At 47.5% G+C, this 11,865-nt stretch overlaps 1 protein-coding gene across 3 annotated transcripts; it reads left to right on the top strand.

The window, feature by feature from the left end:
- The first annotated feature begins 489 nt into the window (after positions 1-489).
- On the top strand, positions 490-10,854 carry Papst2 (adenosine 3'-phospho 5'-phosphosulfate transporter 2). 3 transcript variants are annotated; one of them, XM_077685244.1, is made up of 8 exons: positions 490-811; positions 879-1,000; positions 1,077-1,231; positions 2,726-2,803; positions 5,051-5,148; positions 8,504-8,596; positions 9,877-10,058; positions 10,580-10,854. In XM_077685244.1, exons 1-8 carry the CDS (start codon positions 566-568, stop codon positions 10,695-10,697), a joined length of 1,092 nt encoding a protein of 363 aa, XP_077541370.1. In that variant the 5' UTR covers positions 490-565; the 3' UTR covers positions 10,698-10,854. The 3 variants fall into 3 exon arrangements, with proteins under 3 accessions (XP_077541370.1, XP_077541369.1, XP_077541371.1); XM_077685243.1 differs by having other exon boundaries at positions 2,696-2,803; XM_077685245.1 differs by lacking the exon at positions 8,504-8,596 and having other exon boundaries at positions 2,696-2,803.
- Positions 10,855-11,865: the final 1,011 nt, after the last annotated feature.

The following is an 11,865-nucleotide window of genomic DNA, read 5'->3' as shown; positions in this document are numbered from 1 at the left end:
AAGGCCGGCCTCAGCCATAAACAGACGGAGAGTTTGTCCGACCGCGCGCCGCCAACGTATCGCACATCCGCTCGTATCGTCTGCGCCGCTAGCAGACGATTTGTTTGTAGCCGTTGCCCGATGGCTCAAACGGGTCTGATAAGCAACAAAACGTTCTTAGAAAAGTACAGGGACAACAAAAGTGAGCATCTTTCTTCCATAAAGGTTAATTACTGTACCACAGTAAAAAACGGCAGCGGCAATAGCTGGCGAGCGCCCCAAGGAACGGCCCGTGCAACCGCGGTACCGTTTTCGAAGGCGCAGTGGCGCCCCTGGCGGCGGTAGACGCGCTTTGCTTCAGCCCGAACGCTGCAAAGCGCTCCCGTTCGCGCCACTGGATCAAGACATTCTAGTTCACTGTAGTCAGTACCAAACAAAAAAAGCCCACGGCCCAGCTGATGTCGCTGGCAATAGATTCTGAACCGCTTTTCGCCCGAAGCTTCGCTACCATTAATATTTACCTTGGGTGTTTGGCGTGGTAGGCGTGCCGCGGTGCCGCTTTCGTGGCCACGTACGAAAGCAGTGTATGAGAGGCTTGTGCGCGTGTATATTAGAGCAGGAGGCGATGATTAGAGGGTGGGAGGACTCTTATCGAAGCACAATGTCGGCGACAAATGGTAAAACTGTGCCTGTAACGACTACTGCGGCCCGCAAAACGGAGGACCGCGTCATACTGTGCTGCTTAGGTTTAGGTTTGTTCTCCACGGCCGCTCAGTTTTCCATTTGCACAACAGGCGTGATGGTCGTATTTCTCTTCTACGGCTACGTTCAGGTGAGCTGTCTTGACATAAACTTGAGGCAGGAATTCGCAAGAGACGGTCGTTACTTTACCATTCCAGGAGCTGATATTTCGCCTGGACGGGTTCAGAGCGTACGGCTTCTACCTGACGCTCATCCAGTTCAGCCTGTGCAGCGTCTTCGCGTTCGTCGAGCGCAAGATGCGGCGTCAGAGCGGCCGCACGTGAGTCGCTGTCTGCCGCGCGTCGCGTGCGTCTCAGTAATTCACGGAGCTCTCTCATTCCCTTGGCCGTTTTCAGAGCGCCTTTGCGAACGCACGTCCTACTCTCGGTGCTGACGGTGGGCACCGTGGGCTTCTCTAACGCATCCCTGGGTTACCTAAACTACCCGACCCAGGTTATATTTAAGTGCTGCAAACTAATCCCGGTGCTGGTGGGTGGCGTGCTCATCCAAGGTAATCGACCGAGCTCGGTGCTTTGCTTGCCATGCTCTTTCTCTTATTTCAGCTGGGGCCACTGGTGCTGCCCCAGTGGCGTACGGTGCAAGCACCGAAAGTAGGCGCGAAAGGGTCAGCCTCCTTACTTCTTCATGGTTTCAAAATGCCGTACTTTTCGGTTTCCTAAGGAAGAGGGGAACAGCTGGACGAGGCCAGGGATTGTGGCCCTGTCATCAAATAACCGTACTGATAATTGCCTATGTCCCAAGGAATATGCACCAATTAATTTGAGGCATCTGCACCTTGCAATCATCAGGTTTTAAGAACAGCAAAAGATATTCTGAAGGCTAGTAAAGTATTCGATCGTGTGCCCACACTGCACCCCGAATTTTTTTTACCAGTCAGTGGATGCCCTGTCCCTTTTTCAGCCATAGTTAAAGGTCCCCTGTAACACTTTTGACAAACGCTGCCAGTTGTTAAATTGGGTGACCAAGAGCTAAATATTACTCGGAAAGTTGCCCTCTCTCTCTCTTGATCTTGGCATTGTTACATCACTCACGCCATATTGTGGCCATTGGCCTACTGCCTTTCACTTGCAGCAATAAACAAGTTCAGTAGCCACTTAGAAACGAAGTTAAAGAGGAGGTAGGCCCTGCAACGAGCAAATTGTGCAGTGCTGTTAGCGACAGCTGTAGAGTGCTTCTAGGCACAAAGCAAAGGCATTTATTGGCAGTGTTGCAGTGGACCTTTAAATGGGGCAGTGGCTTGCCGCTTGGGCCATTTCACCACTCGTAGATGAGAATCTATAGACAATCGGAAGCTTTCACCACAATGTATTCCGCTTGCTGCTACTAACATGTCTCGAAATACCTGTTCTCATTTGAAGTCGCATTGCTCAGTTTTGCTTTCTCTAAATATTTTAAATGAGAAAGGAAAAAATTGTGCTTAGTAAAGTCATAGCCACCTTCAGTAAGGAACGCTAGGCACCAAACCATCCTAAGGTCATTGAAACTTTCCCCCTATATAGGGCAGGATAAATCAAGAGGGAATTTAGAGGACAGTTTCGGTCCCACATGGCAAGCGTACAGAAGTGAAGTGAGCAGCGCCCTTTCGCACCTACTCTGTAGTTGCACCTCCTCCTATTGTAATCAAACCTGCATTTATGCCCCAACGGTACTGTGCTATGCTAAAAGAAGAGTGAAACAGAGAGGGAAAAAAACTATAAATGAAGAAATCCAGTTTTGCTGAACAATCAAATGTAAAACTGTATTCCATGCATGAATCTTGAAGTTTGGTGCTCTGTTGTGTTTAAACCGCCTCTGAGTGAGCTGTGCATCTCACCCTGGTATTTTAACTCTGCATATTTATGTTACCTGGCCAGCATTTGGTTTTTGCGCTGGCCAGCTTATTCGCACGATTAACTTGTAGTTGTTCTAGGTTGCCATGCAGTAGATCGAAATGCTGTGAACTAATTGTTTTCAGGAAAACAGTACAACCGTCTTGACTTCGCAGCCGCCGTGCTAATGAGCTTTGGACTCGCCGCTTTCATCTTAACCGACAGCAAGGTGTCACCGTCATTCTCTGTTACAGGCAAGTATGCAACTGCTCTTTCTGTTACGTAAAAAATAGCAGTTGTGAGATCTTGGCTGAACGTAAAATGTGGAGCTCACCAGTGCATGTGCTGTGCGTGTTACTCACACATCTTTGTGACATAGGGGTACATCACACACATCTGCATTGCTGTGATTGAACCCAAGCCCATCATGTACAGTTCAGCTGCCTTGTTGAATTGGATACAAAATGTGTAGCGTGTGCACCTGTATACTGTTATTGCTACCAAAGCCTGTGCAAAACAGGTGGAGTTGTGCACAGAAAAGGAGTGGAGCTAGTCAGTGTTCACTGCTTGAAACTGCTGCAGTTGTAGGTACAAGAAAAAAGCAAAGCCAGATTGCACAACAGTGCAAGCCTGATGTCACAGCAGAGCGGTGGTCGTCTCACTAAGCTAAACTTGAGGAGTGCCATTTAAGTCACTCAGAACCATTTACCCTGTGTGTATATATGTTGCTCGTCAGCAGAAGACCAAATCAAATGCAAAGTGCTTTATTTGTACAGTGCCCACTTTCGTCTTCGCACACTTCGTCCGCCACCGCAAAGCCTTCGTTGAGCGCTCCCTCGCTGTTGAAAACCTGCAATACTACTACTACTACTTGTTCTTCTGGGCGATTGCATTCTCGCCTGGCAGTGGGGAGCGCTTCCTGATAAGCCGCCTTTTCTTCAGGAATCCAGATCCTCTTTAATTTCCCCACCCCCATGTGTGGGGCACAGAGTCGGAGAGGGTTCTGCCGCCGCCGCCACGGCGGATCCGAGTTTTACGAGCGCATGTGGTTGCCCCTAGTGATGCCAGGAACAGACGACAGTCGTTTTGACGGTGACGCTGTTTGCTCAAACGCTGACTGGCACATTCTCTTTTATTCTTCTCATTAAAATGCCTGAGTTTCTTATTTACACTTTTGTGTAGTGGCCGCATTAATCCACCTTACATCCCATTCGTGGCCAATCCCCCAAGTGGGTACTCTTCTCTTTTAGCAAGCCCCTCATGTGGCGGAAGCCGATGCACAAGCCTGGATTGTGATTGTATGCGCTTCATTCAAATGCTTAAGTTTCTAATTTACATTTTTGTGTAGCCTCACATTAGTCCTCCTTATGCCCTATTCCTGGCCAATCCCCCACGTGGGTACATGTGCTCGGCATTTTCTTTTTTTTTTTTTTTCCTGCGTATGAACGGCGCAATTAAGATCTTAAACAGCCCTGTTGTTAAAAGAACAACTCTGAAAAGCCAGTTGCTACCAGACACTGATGCGCCAACTATGTACCTGTAGGTACGTAAGTGAATGGGAGTTAAGAGCAGAGCCCTTTAGCAAATCGTAATTTTTCGTGTTAAAAATACCAAGAAATTGCAGAGTGTGCACACGCGAGAACGGGCCTCACAGTGACCATCCAGCATCCCCTGCGCATGTTTGTCAAGCCAAGCATATCCACTTGGGGAGATTGGCCAAGATTGCAGCAGCAACCGCCCAGCAGTTAAAAAAGCTAAGAGAATGCTGTGTGCTCATGTGTGCATGCCTCGCGGCGACCGCATAGCATCATCGGCGCACATTTGCAAGCTAAGCATACCCACTTGAGAAGTTGGCGAAGATTGGCAAAAGAAGAAAAAGAAGAAAGAAAAAACTCCAGTGTTCGCCATTATTGTGGCAACACTTGCTTATAATGAGAAAGACAGGTCATAGTGTACGCCCCTCCAAGGTGATGTCCAGTGATTATCACTCCCCCCAAAAAATGAAGAAAAAATCACACTTATAGCAACGATGGTGTAAATGTTGTTGCAGCAGCAGGTTTGTGCACTGTCGTCTTATGTCAAATGTCTTTTCGCACCCGCCGCGGTGGCTCAGTGGCCAAGGCGTTGCGCTGCTGAGCACGAGGTTGCAGGTTCGATTCCCGGCCGCCGCGGCCGCTTTTTTGATGGAGGCGAAAAGCAAAAACGCCTGTGTGTACGAGATTTCGGCGCATGTTAAAGATCCCCAGGTGGTCAAAATTAATCCAGGGCCCTCCACTACGGCGCGCCTCATCGCCTGCGCTGCGTCGGCGCGTTTAAACCCTACAATCAATCAATCAATCGATCAAATGTCTTTTCGTTGTGTTCCCTTCCTCGTAATTAAAAATGCGACGGTTTCAAAGAGTATGGACCGAAGAGCTTTTAATTTTTAGAAGCGTGACTTCAAAGCACAACGTAACAACCATTTAACATAATTTGAAATAGCGTGACTGTTTGCACTGCAGGGGTGGTGCTGATAGCAACGGCACTTCTCTTTGATGCCGTGGTTGGCAACGTGCAGGAAAAAGCCATGGCCATCTACCATACTCCCAACTCGGAAATTGTAAGTGGGGGAAAACATGTGACTGTCGTGCTCGGATAAGCTTCCTTTCCTGACATTTCAGTGTGATGGCCGTTTCATTGGCGGAAATGTTCAAGCAGCAGCAAGCCTTAAATGTCAAAACTTTTTTGCTGAAGCTATCCCGGAAGCTTTTTTTGTTGGTATTATTTAGGGCCAGGCAGACATCGTTTTAGACGTGTGAATTTAAGATGGTTAACTACCAAAAGTTAGGAAATCAACTTTTCATTAACTGGTTCATGGACACGTTTTTATTAGTTAAATGCAGATAGGTAACAACAAAAGCTACCCCTCCCAATTAGAAATAATCCAAATCTGGCTGGTCAATAGAGGTATGCATCCCTGCAGTTGGCCCTCAATACAATGACATTCTACATCATATTTTGCAACTTGTGGTACACGCGTAACGTTACGTAGGACACTAATCTATTTTAGGGCCTGCTTCCAAGACGCATGTGTCTGACTGCAAGCCAGATATGGAAATTTCTATTTAATTGAAGCAGTTTTTGGTGTTACATTAACATTTTCCCTGAAAGCGGTAATTAAGAAGTCAATGTTTGAATATTCAATAATTAATCCTGCCGAAGTTGCGTATTCTGTTGCGAGTATAGTCTGCCTGCCCCTAAAACATGCCTACAAAAATAGCATTTTTACAGCATGTTGTTGGAGCTGTCTTTTGATACCTACAGGTGAGTTAAACCAGACCAGACTGCAGTGTACAACCACCAAAGCAACCTGAACTTCTGCAGCAAAACTTTTTCAGAAGTCGCTCTCAAACAAGGGGAAACGCATTCATTGTTGTGTAGACTTATCAGTGTCTTCTTTGCCTGCAACTGTCCCCTCTTTGGCCGTGTCTTTTAGAAGCTATGTTCGGAGCACTTGGAAACTTTTAAAAGCAGTGTTTAGCGTCTAAACACTGTTTTTGTATTCATGTCTCTTTAAGGGGGCGTGAAGACGAAATATAAAAGTGTAGTTCTGTAAAAAGACTGCCTTGTCCCAATAACAATGACACTAACTTTGCAATGAATTTCAATCAAATAATGAAGACAAGAAAAAAAGATGAAGCAGTTGCGACTTTCTGGCCACTTCCCGGCAATATCTCTGTCGTCACAGAATCTTGTTTGTGCTATTGGCAGCCAATGACCTAAGCCACTGACAAGAAACATTACTGGGCGATTATAGTGGGGTTACTACAGGTTTTCCTGCTCAATTTAATCTAATCGCCACACAATTTAATCTAGACGCCGCCAAATTTAATCCAGACGCCAGCAAATTCAATCCAAGTGCCAACCAAATTAATTCAGCTGTCAGAATGTTGTTCAGGAGTGTTTTGTGTGAAATTAGGCGCAGCCACGGAGCAAGAATGAAATAGGAGGGGAAACTGAGCTTCCTGGGGCAGCCTGATAATGTCACAAGCACTTGGCGAACATCAAGTTTCCGGCATCTGGCGGCAAGCAAAAGGAAGTGCGCGGTCATCGCCACAGCCGGCGCGCGTTCTGTTGGCGCTCGCCCAGTCCAACCCTGCCGCGGCATCGCGTCGGCATTTCGCCGGGCCGCCGAAACATTCCGTGGCCGAAGCGAGAGTGTGTGCACTCTTCTGCGCTTCCGTTGGCTGAAGAGCCCGCCTTCGCGATTAATTTTCTGTCAAATTTAAACCGGCTGGTGCGAGCAAATAAAAGGGGCGTAAGCAATCTTGCACAAGCACCAAGCCCAAAATACAAACCTGTAAACGCAAAGAAATGTAAAACCTGTAAACGCACGGCCTTCTCGCGTGTGATGCGCTCGAAGCGAGTTTTTTTTTTTAATTCAAATACCCTAAAGGCCCTTGCAGGCATTACATAGGGGGGGTTACAAAACAGCTCAAAGATCTCAGCACAGTTACTCAAAATAAACAGCAAGCGTAAGTTTGAACATTGAGTAGGGGTTAGCAAACACTAACAAAAGGAATGGTACAAGAATGAAAAATCACCGGTGAAGAAGCACAACCCTACTTTCCTAAACAAGTTGAGTGCACCGGCCAATTTATGACGCACGCGTGCGCGCTATGCCCGAGATAAACGCTTATTCCGTCCCCGCGTTGCGCAGCAGCTCGAGCGCATAGCAATTCACGCCTTGTGGCGAATGCTGCAAACAACAGTATTGCTTTTAATACATTCAACCAGGTGCCGCTGTCAAATTGTTCGCCGCTGCGGCTGCGGAGCTCCGTAGGTCGCCGTAGTTATCATTGTGACATTATCTGGTCGCTTGAGCGTGCCGGCCGCAATGGGCGTTTCCTCTCCTATATATTCATGCGGACTTTGTTGAGTGTGGTGTGGTGAAAATGTGGTGTTTCTTGACCCACGATGTGGAAAATGTTATGCGCACAGCTTAATGGACATTCACTAACATGCGCAGATCAGGAGAGCGGTCTTATTTGATGAATTGGTGCCGTGTGCTGATCGTCTGCGAGATCTTCAGAAGTATTGTCTGCTCACGTATTGTTGCGCCAGCAACACTACTTCTGACGCAAGTAGGCGATATTTCTGACTTGAGCAGACAATATTATAATTTGGAAATAATACTTAACCCTACAGAAAAGCATTCATTGACTGAAAATCAGAATGAAAAGGGCATCAAAGTAATGTGTTTTTATAAAAGGAACTTCTGAAGGCATTGTTACGTGACGAGCAGACGATATTTCTGACGTGAGTTATCGACGGTGCTTTCGAGGCGATCAGCTCACAGCACATGGCACCAACGGATCAAAAAACAGTCTGCTCTCTTGGCCTGCACGTGTTTGTAAATGTCCATTAGGCTGTGCACATAACATATTTTGCACATCATGGGTCAAGAAACGCCACGTTTTCACCACACCTCACTCAACAAAGTCTGCAAAGCTGCGCCTAATTTCGCACAAAAACGCTCCTGAACAATTTTCTGACAGCTGGATTAATTTGGTTGGCGACCGGATTAAATTCGTTGGCACTTGCATTAAACTCGCCGGCACATGGAATAAATTAGGTGGCACTTGGAATGAACTGAGCGGGAAAACCTGTAGTTCGTTTGATCATATCGCTTCAATGCTAAAGTTCAGTTAACACACTGATAACGGTGCCTTAGTGCTGGCCCACGTTACATCACTGTAGCGGGAAATTCGAAAGCTTTTCAATATTTCTTGCAATTTTTTCGGTTAAGAAATCATATTTTGCAGCCGGAATGGAACCGAGTGGGGCACAAAGGGCCAGTTCTCGCAAATTAAACAAAGTTGTATTCTGTCTTCATGGGCCCTTTAATGTTGACGCGGCTTGCTGTCGCCCTGTGCTGTGTTCCGAGCACCTTGCATCCGGTCTTGCCACGTCAGATGCTGTTCTCCTACTCGATCGGCGCTCTGCTCCTGGCTGTCCTGTTGGCAGGGACGCAGCAGCTGTTGCCTGCTGTCAGATTCTGCGCACAGGTGGGCTCCTCTGGCACAGCCTTGTGCAACTTTCCCCTGCTACACTACACTTTGTAAGCCGGTGCGTAACGAGTATCCACAGGCTCCGACCCCCTCTACGGGTTTTTTTTATCCCGAACGGTTTCAAATATTTCAACTGCTCTCGGTGTTCCCGCTGTAGTGGTCTCATTTGGTTTTCTAGTTCGTCTTTTTTTTTTTTTTTTTTTTTTTTGATATGTGCCCACGAACAGCGTGATTCAGCATGGTGCCCTGAAAAAACAAAGCAAAGAAACGTAAAAATGTAAAAATATGTAATGACAAAACAGTGTAGTCAATGTCCCAACCAAAGTTGAATTTGCGCCTGTAGTGTAGGTTGAGTGGCGTGGCAGCCGCTTTTCTGATGGAGGCAAAAAACGGAAATGCACATGTTCGAAACTGATTGATTGATTGATTGATTGATTGATTGATTGATTGATTGATTGATTGATTGTAGCGTTTAACGCGCCGACGCAGCTCAGGCGATGAGGCGCGCCGTAGTGGAGGGCTCCGGATTAATTTTGACCACCTGGGGATCCTTAACGTGCGCCGAAATCTCGTACACACGGGCGTTTTTGCTTTTCGCCTCCATCAGAAAAACGGCCGCCGCGGCCGGGAATCGAACCCGCGACCTCGTGATGTTCGAAACTTCAGCGCAGGTTAAAGATCCCCAGGTGGTCAAAATTACTAATCCAGGGCACTCCAGTATGGCACACCTCATCGTCTGTGTAGCGTCAGCACGTTAAACCTCATGATCAGTCATTCAGATTAAGCTGCACTTGAACCCTGCAAGAACAAGATTTTTTTTTTTAATCCAAGCAACTTGCTTTGATGTTCCTAGCTATCTCAGTGCTGGTATATTAATCTAGACTCTCGCATATAGAAAATACTAATGAAAATGAGCACATGTTAAAGAAATCAAAAGGACACATTTCATTGAAGTCTTACTTGTGGGTGTCATTGTGCCGCTTAACTGATGTAATCTATTATTTGACCACTTAGCACAATCTAAAGCCAGTTAGTTCATCTGTAATTGACATCAAAACAGAAAACACTGTGTGCGGCTTGTGGCCTTTGCACCATTTGCTAACGACTTGCTCTGGTTTGCAATGCATTTTTGTGCCATGTTGGCTTTGAGCTTTCTCCCATTTCGTGGCTAGTATCAACTTCTTGTCCATGCACATGCAGGACGTAGTGGGTAAAAATGCTATCAGCTAAATTTATCCCACGAACTTACCACAGTGTCGTCATATGTCTCGGTGCAGCACCCATGGGAGACATACGGCTATGGCTCTGTCTTCGCCCTGCTCGGCTACCTGGGCGTCCAGATGGTCCTGACCCTCATCAGCATCTCCGATGCCTTTGTTACAGTAGTCATAACCACATGCCGCAAGGCCGTCTCCATCATCCTCTCCTTTATGCTCTTCGCTAAGCCCTTTGCATTTCAGTGAGTATTCCTCCGTCCCATTGCGCCACCTTTTAGGCACTTCATCTTGCAGCTTGCTGCGAGTGACTACACAGTTCAGTTCACTTATACATGTTTATACTTTAGTTGCTACTAATATTTCCTATAGAAGAAACTTCAGTGTGGCAGTAGGCACGAAACATGCAGACCCACATTGATTGCTGCATGTTACATTTCACTCATCCACTTGCTGCCATAATTACCCCTTGCATGACTGCAGCAAGCTGCTTCCATATGACTGGTACTTGATTGTGTCACCTGTTAAAACGTTCGCAGCCACATGCAGCTTTGGACACTATTGTGAAAGAGACCACATTGGTTGTAAAAATCAAAATCTGAGGGCACTGGTTGGAGATTCGCGATGAAAACTGCAAAACTGGTGAAATCGGTCGCATTGGGGGCTGACGCCTTTTGTTTGCCAACAGCAGTTTGCAATCGCCCCTGTAACAGCAATGGAGCCCTTGTCAATTTGGGGGCCTCTGTTTGCACCCTGCCTGTGACAGGTACGTCTGGTCAGGTGCGATGGTGATGCTGGGAGTGTTCCTGCATGCGCACAGCAAGAAACTTGCCAAGCGGCAGCGGCAGCTTCCCCTCACCACCAAGGAAGCTCAGCGCCTGTGACCCAGCCCTGCAGTGTGGTGTGTGACGAATCTCTAGTCAGACTGGTGCACGTTCGCAAGCATCCCTCTCCTTGACGACGTTCGTTTTGTAACCTGGAAAGCATCGCTCTATGGAACCGGCTTTTATTTTTTGTACAAATATATTCGTTGTTTTTCTATGTGTGCGTTCCTTTTTAGCAACTTGGGAAGCAACAGAATGGCTGTTGCCTTGCTAGTGATTGTTGCGGCAGCTGTGAGTGTTTCCATGATGGTAGCGGGCATAATAAAGGCTGGCGTCCAGTTCACTCTTGCCGGCATTCAACAGGCAGCGTGCAGCCAGCCCAGAGATTGTACAAGTAGTACACTGCATCTTTGGCATAGTGTTGTTCGAGCCTTTGGACTGGAGCCTTGTAAAGAACACAGCTGTTTGCTGCTACATTAATGCATGCGTCCACACAAATTCAGGTTAAAGGGGGACATTGCACTTGGCAAAACGATGCCTGCCCTACAGTCTATGGTATGTGTTGTGACTTCCTCGCTCCTAGCAGAAGACACTTATCATCATCATTTCATGCTGCTTTTCACGAGCTGCATTCTCTCGTGGCTACGTCGGCTCGCTCCACTTCTTCTTCTTGGTTCCATTAAAGCCCTCATTCTCATCAGACGTGCGCTCTCCGCTCTCTCTCGACGGCTTGGCAGCCGGTGGACCTCGAGGTCCATCACATGGTGCCGAGAACCCGGGATTTCTAGACGACGCCAAGCCCATCGACGCACGGAGCCGCGAAAGCAGAGGAAACGACGCGGCGCCTGCGATCTTGGCGAGAGTTCCCAGCTGCGTGCGACCGAATGGAGCGGCAACTTCGACGACGCCTCAGACTACGGGCGCAACTGGATGGCCTTCTAGCAGAAGCGGAAGGCCACATAAGAGGACATGGAGAGGCGACACCATCTGCAGTGAGGGTGCTTCTTGAGCGAATCGGCGCATTGTACGCACAGATTGAGACAGTGGATGATGCGGTTTTTGAGGAGACACCAGACGACTTGCTCGAGAGTGAGACGTTAGACGCCGGGCAGTACATCGACAAGGTTGTCACCTTGACGGCTAGCCTACGTTTTAAGATACAGGATTGCCTATCTTCGACGCTACGCCCGGTGACCGTTCTTCCAATACCAACGGGCAAGCGCACATC

Source organism: Haemaphysalis longicornis, unplaced genomic scaffold, assembly GCF_048455015.1.
Source record: "Haemaphysalis longicornis isolate Haplotype H1 unplaced genomic scaffold, Haemaphysalis longicornis Haplotype H1 scaffold_9, whole genome shotgun sequence".
In the NCBI taxonomy this organism is placed as follows: domain Eukaryota; kingdom Metazoa; phylum Arthropoda; class Arachnida; order Ixodida; family Ixodidae; genus Haemaphysalis; species Haemaphysalis longicornis.
This window is presented reverse-complemented; position numbering and strand designations above follow the sequence as displayed.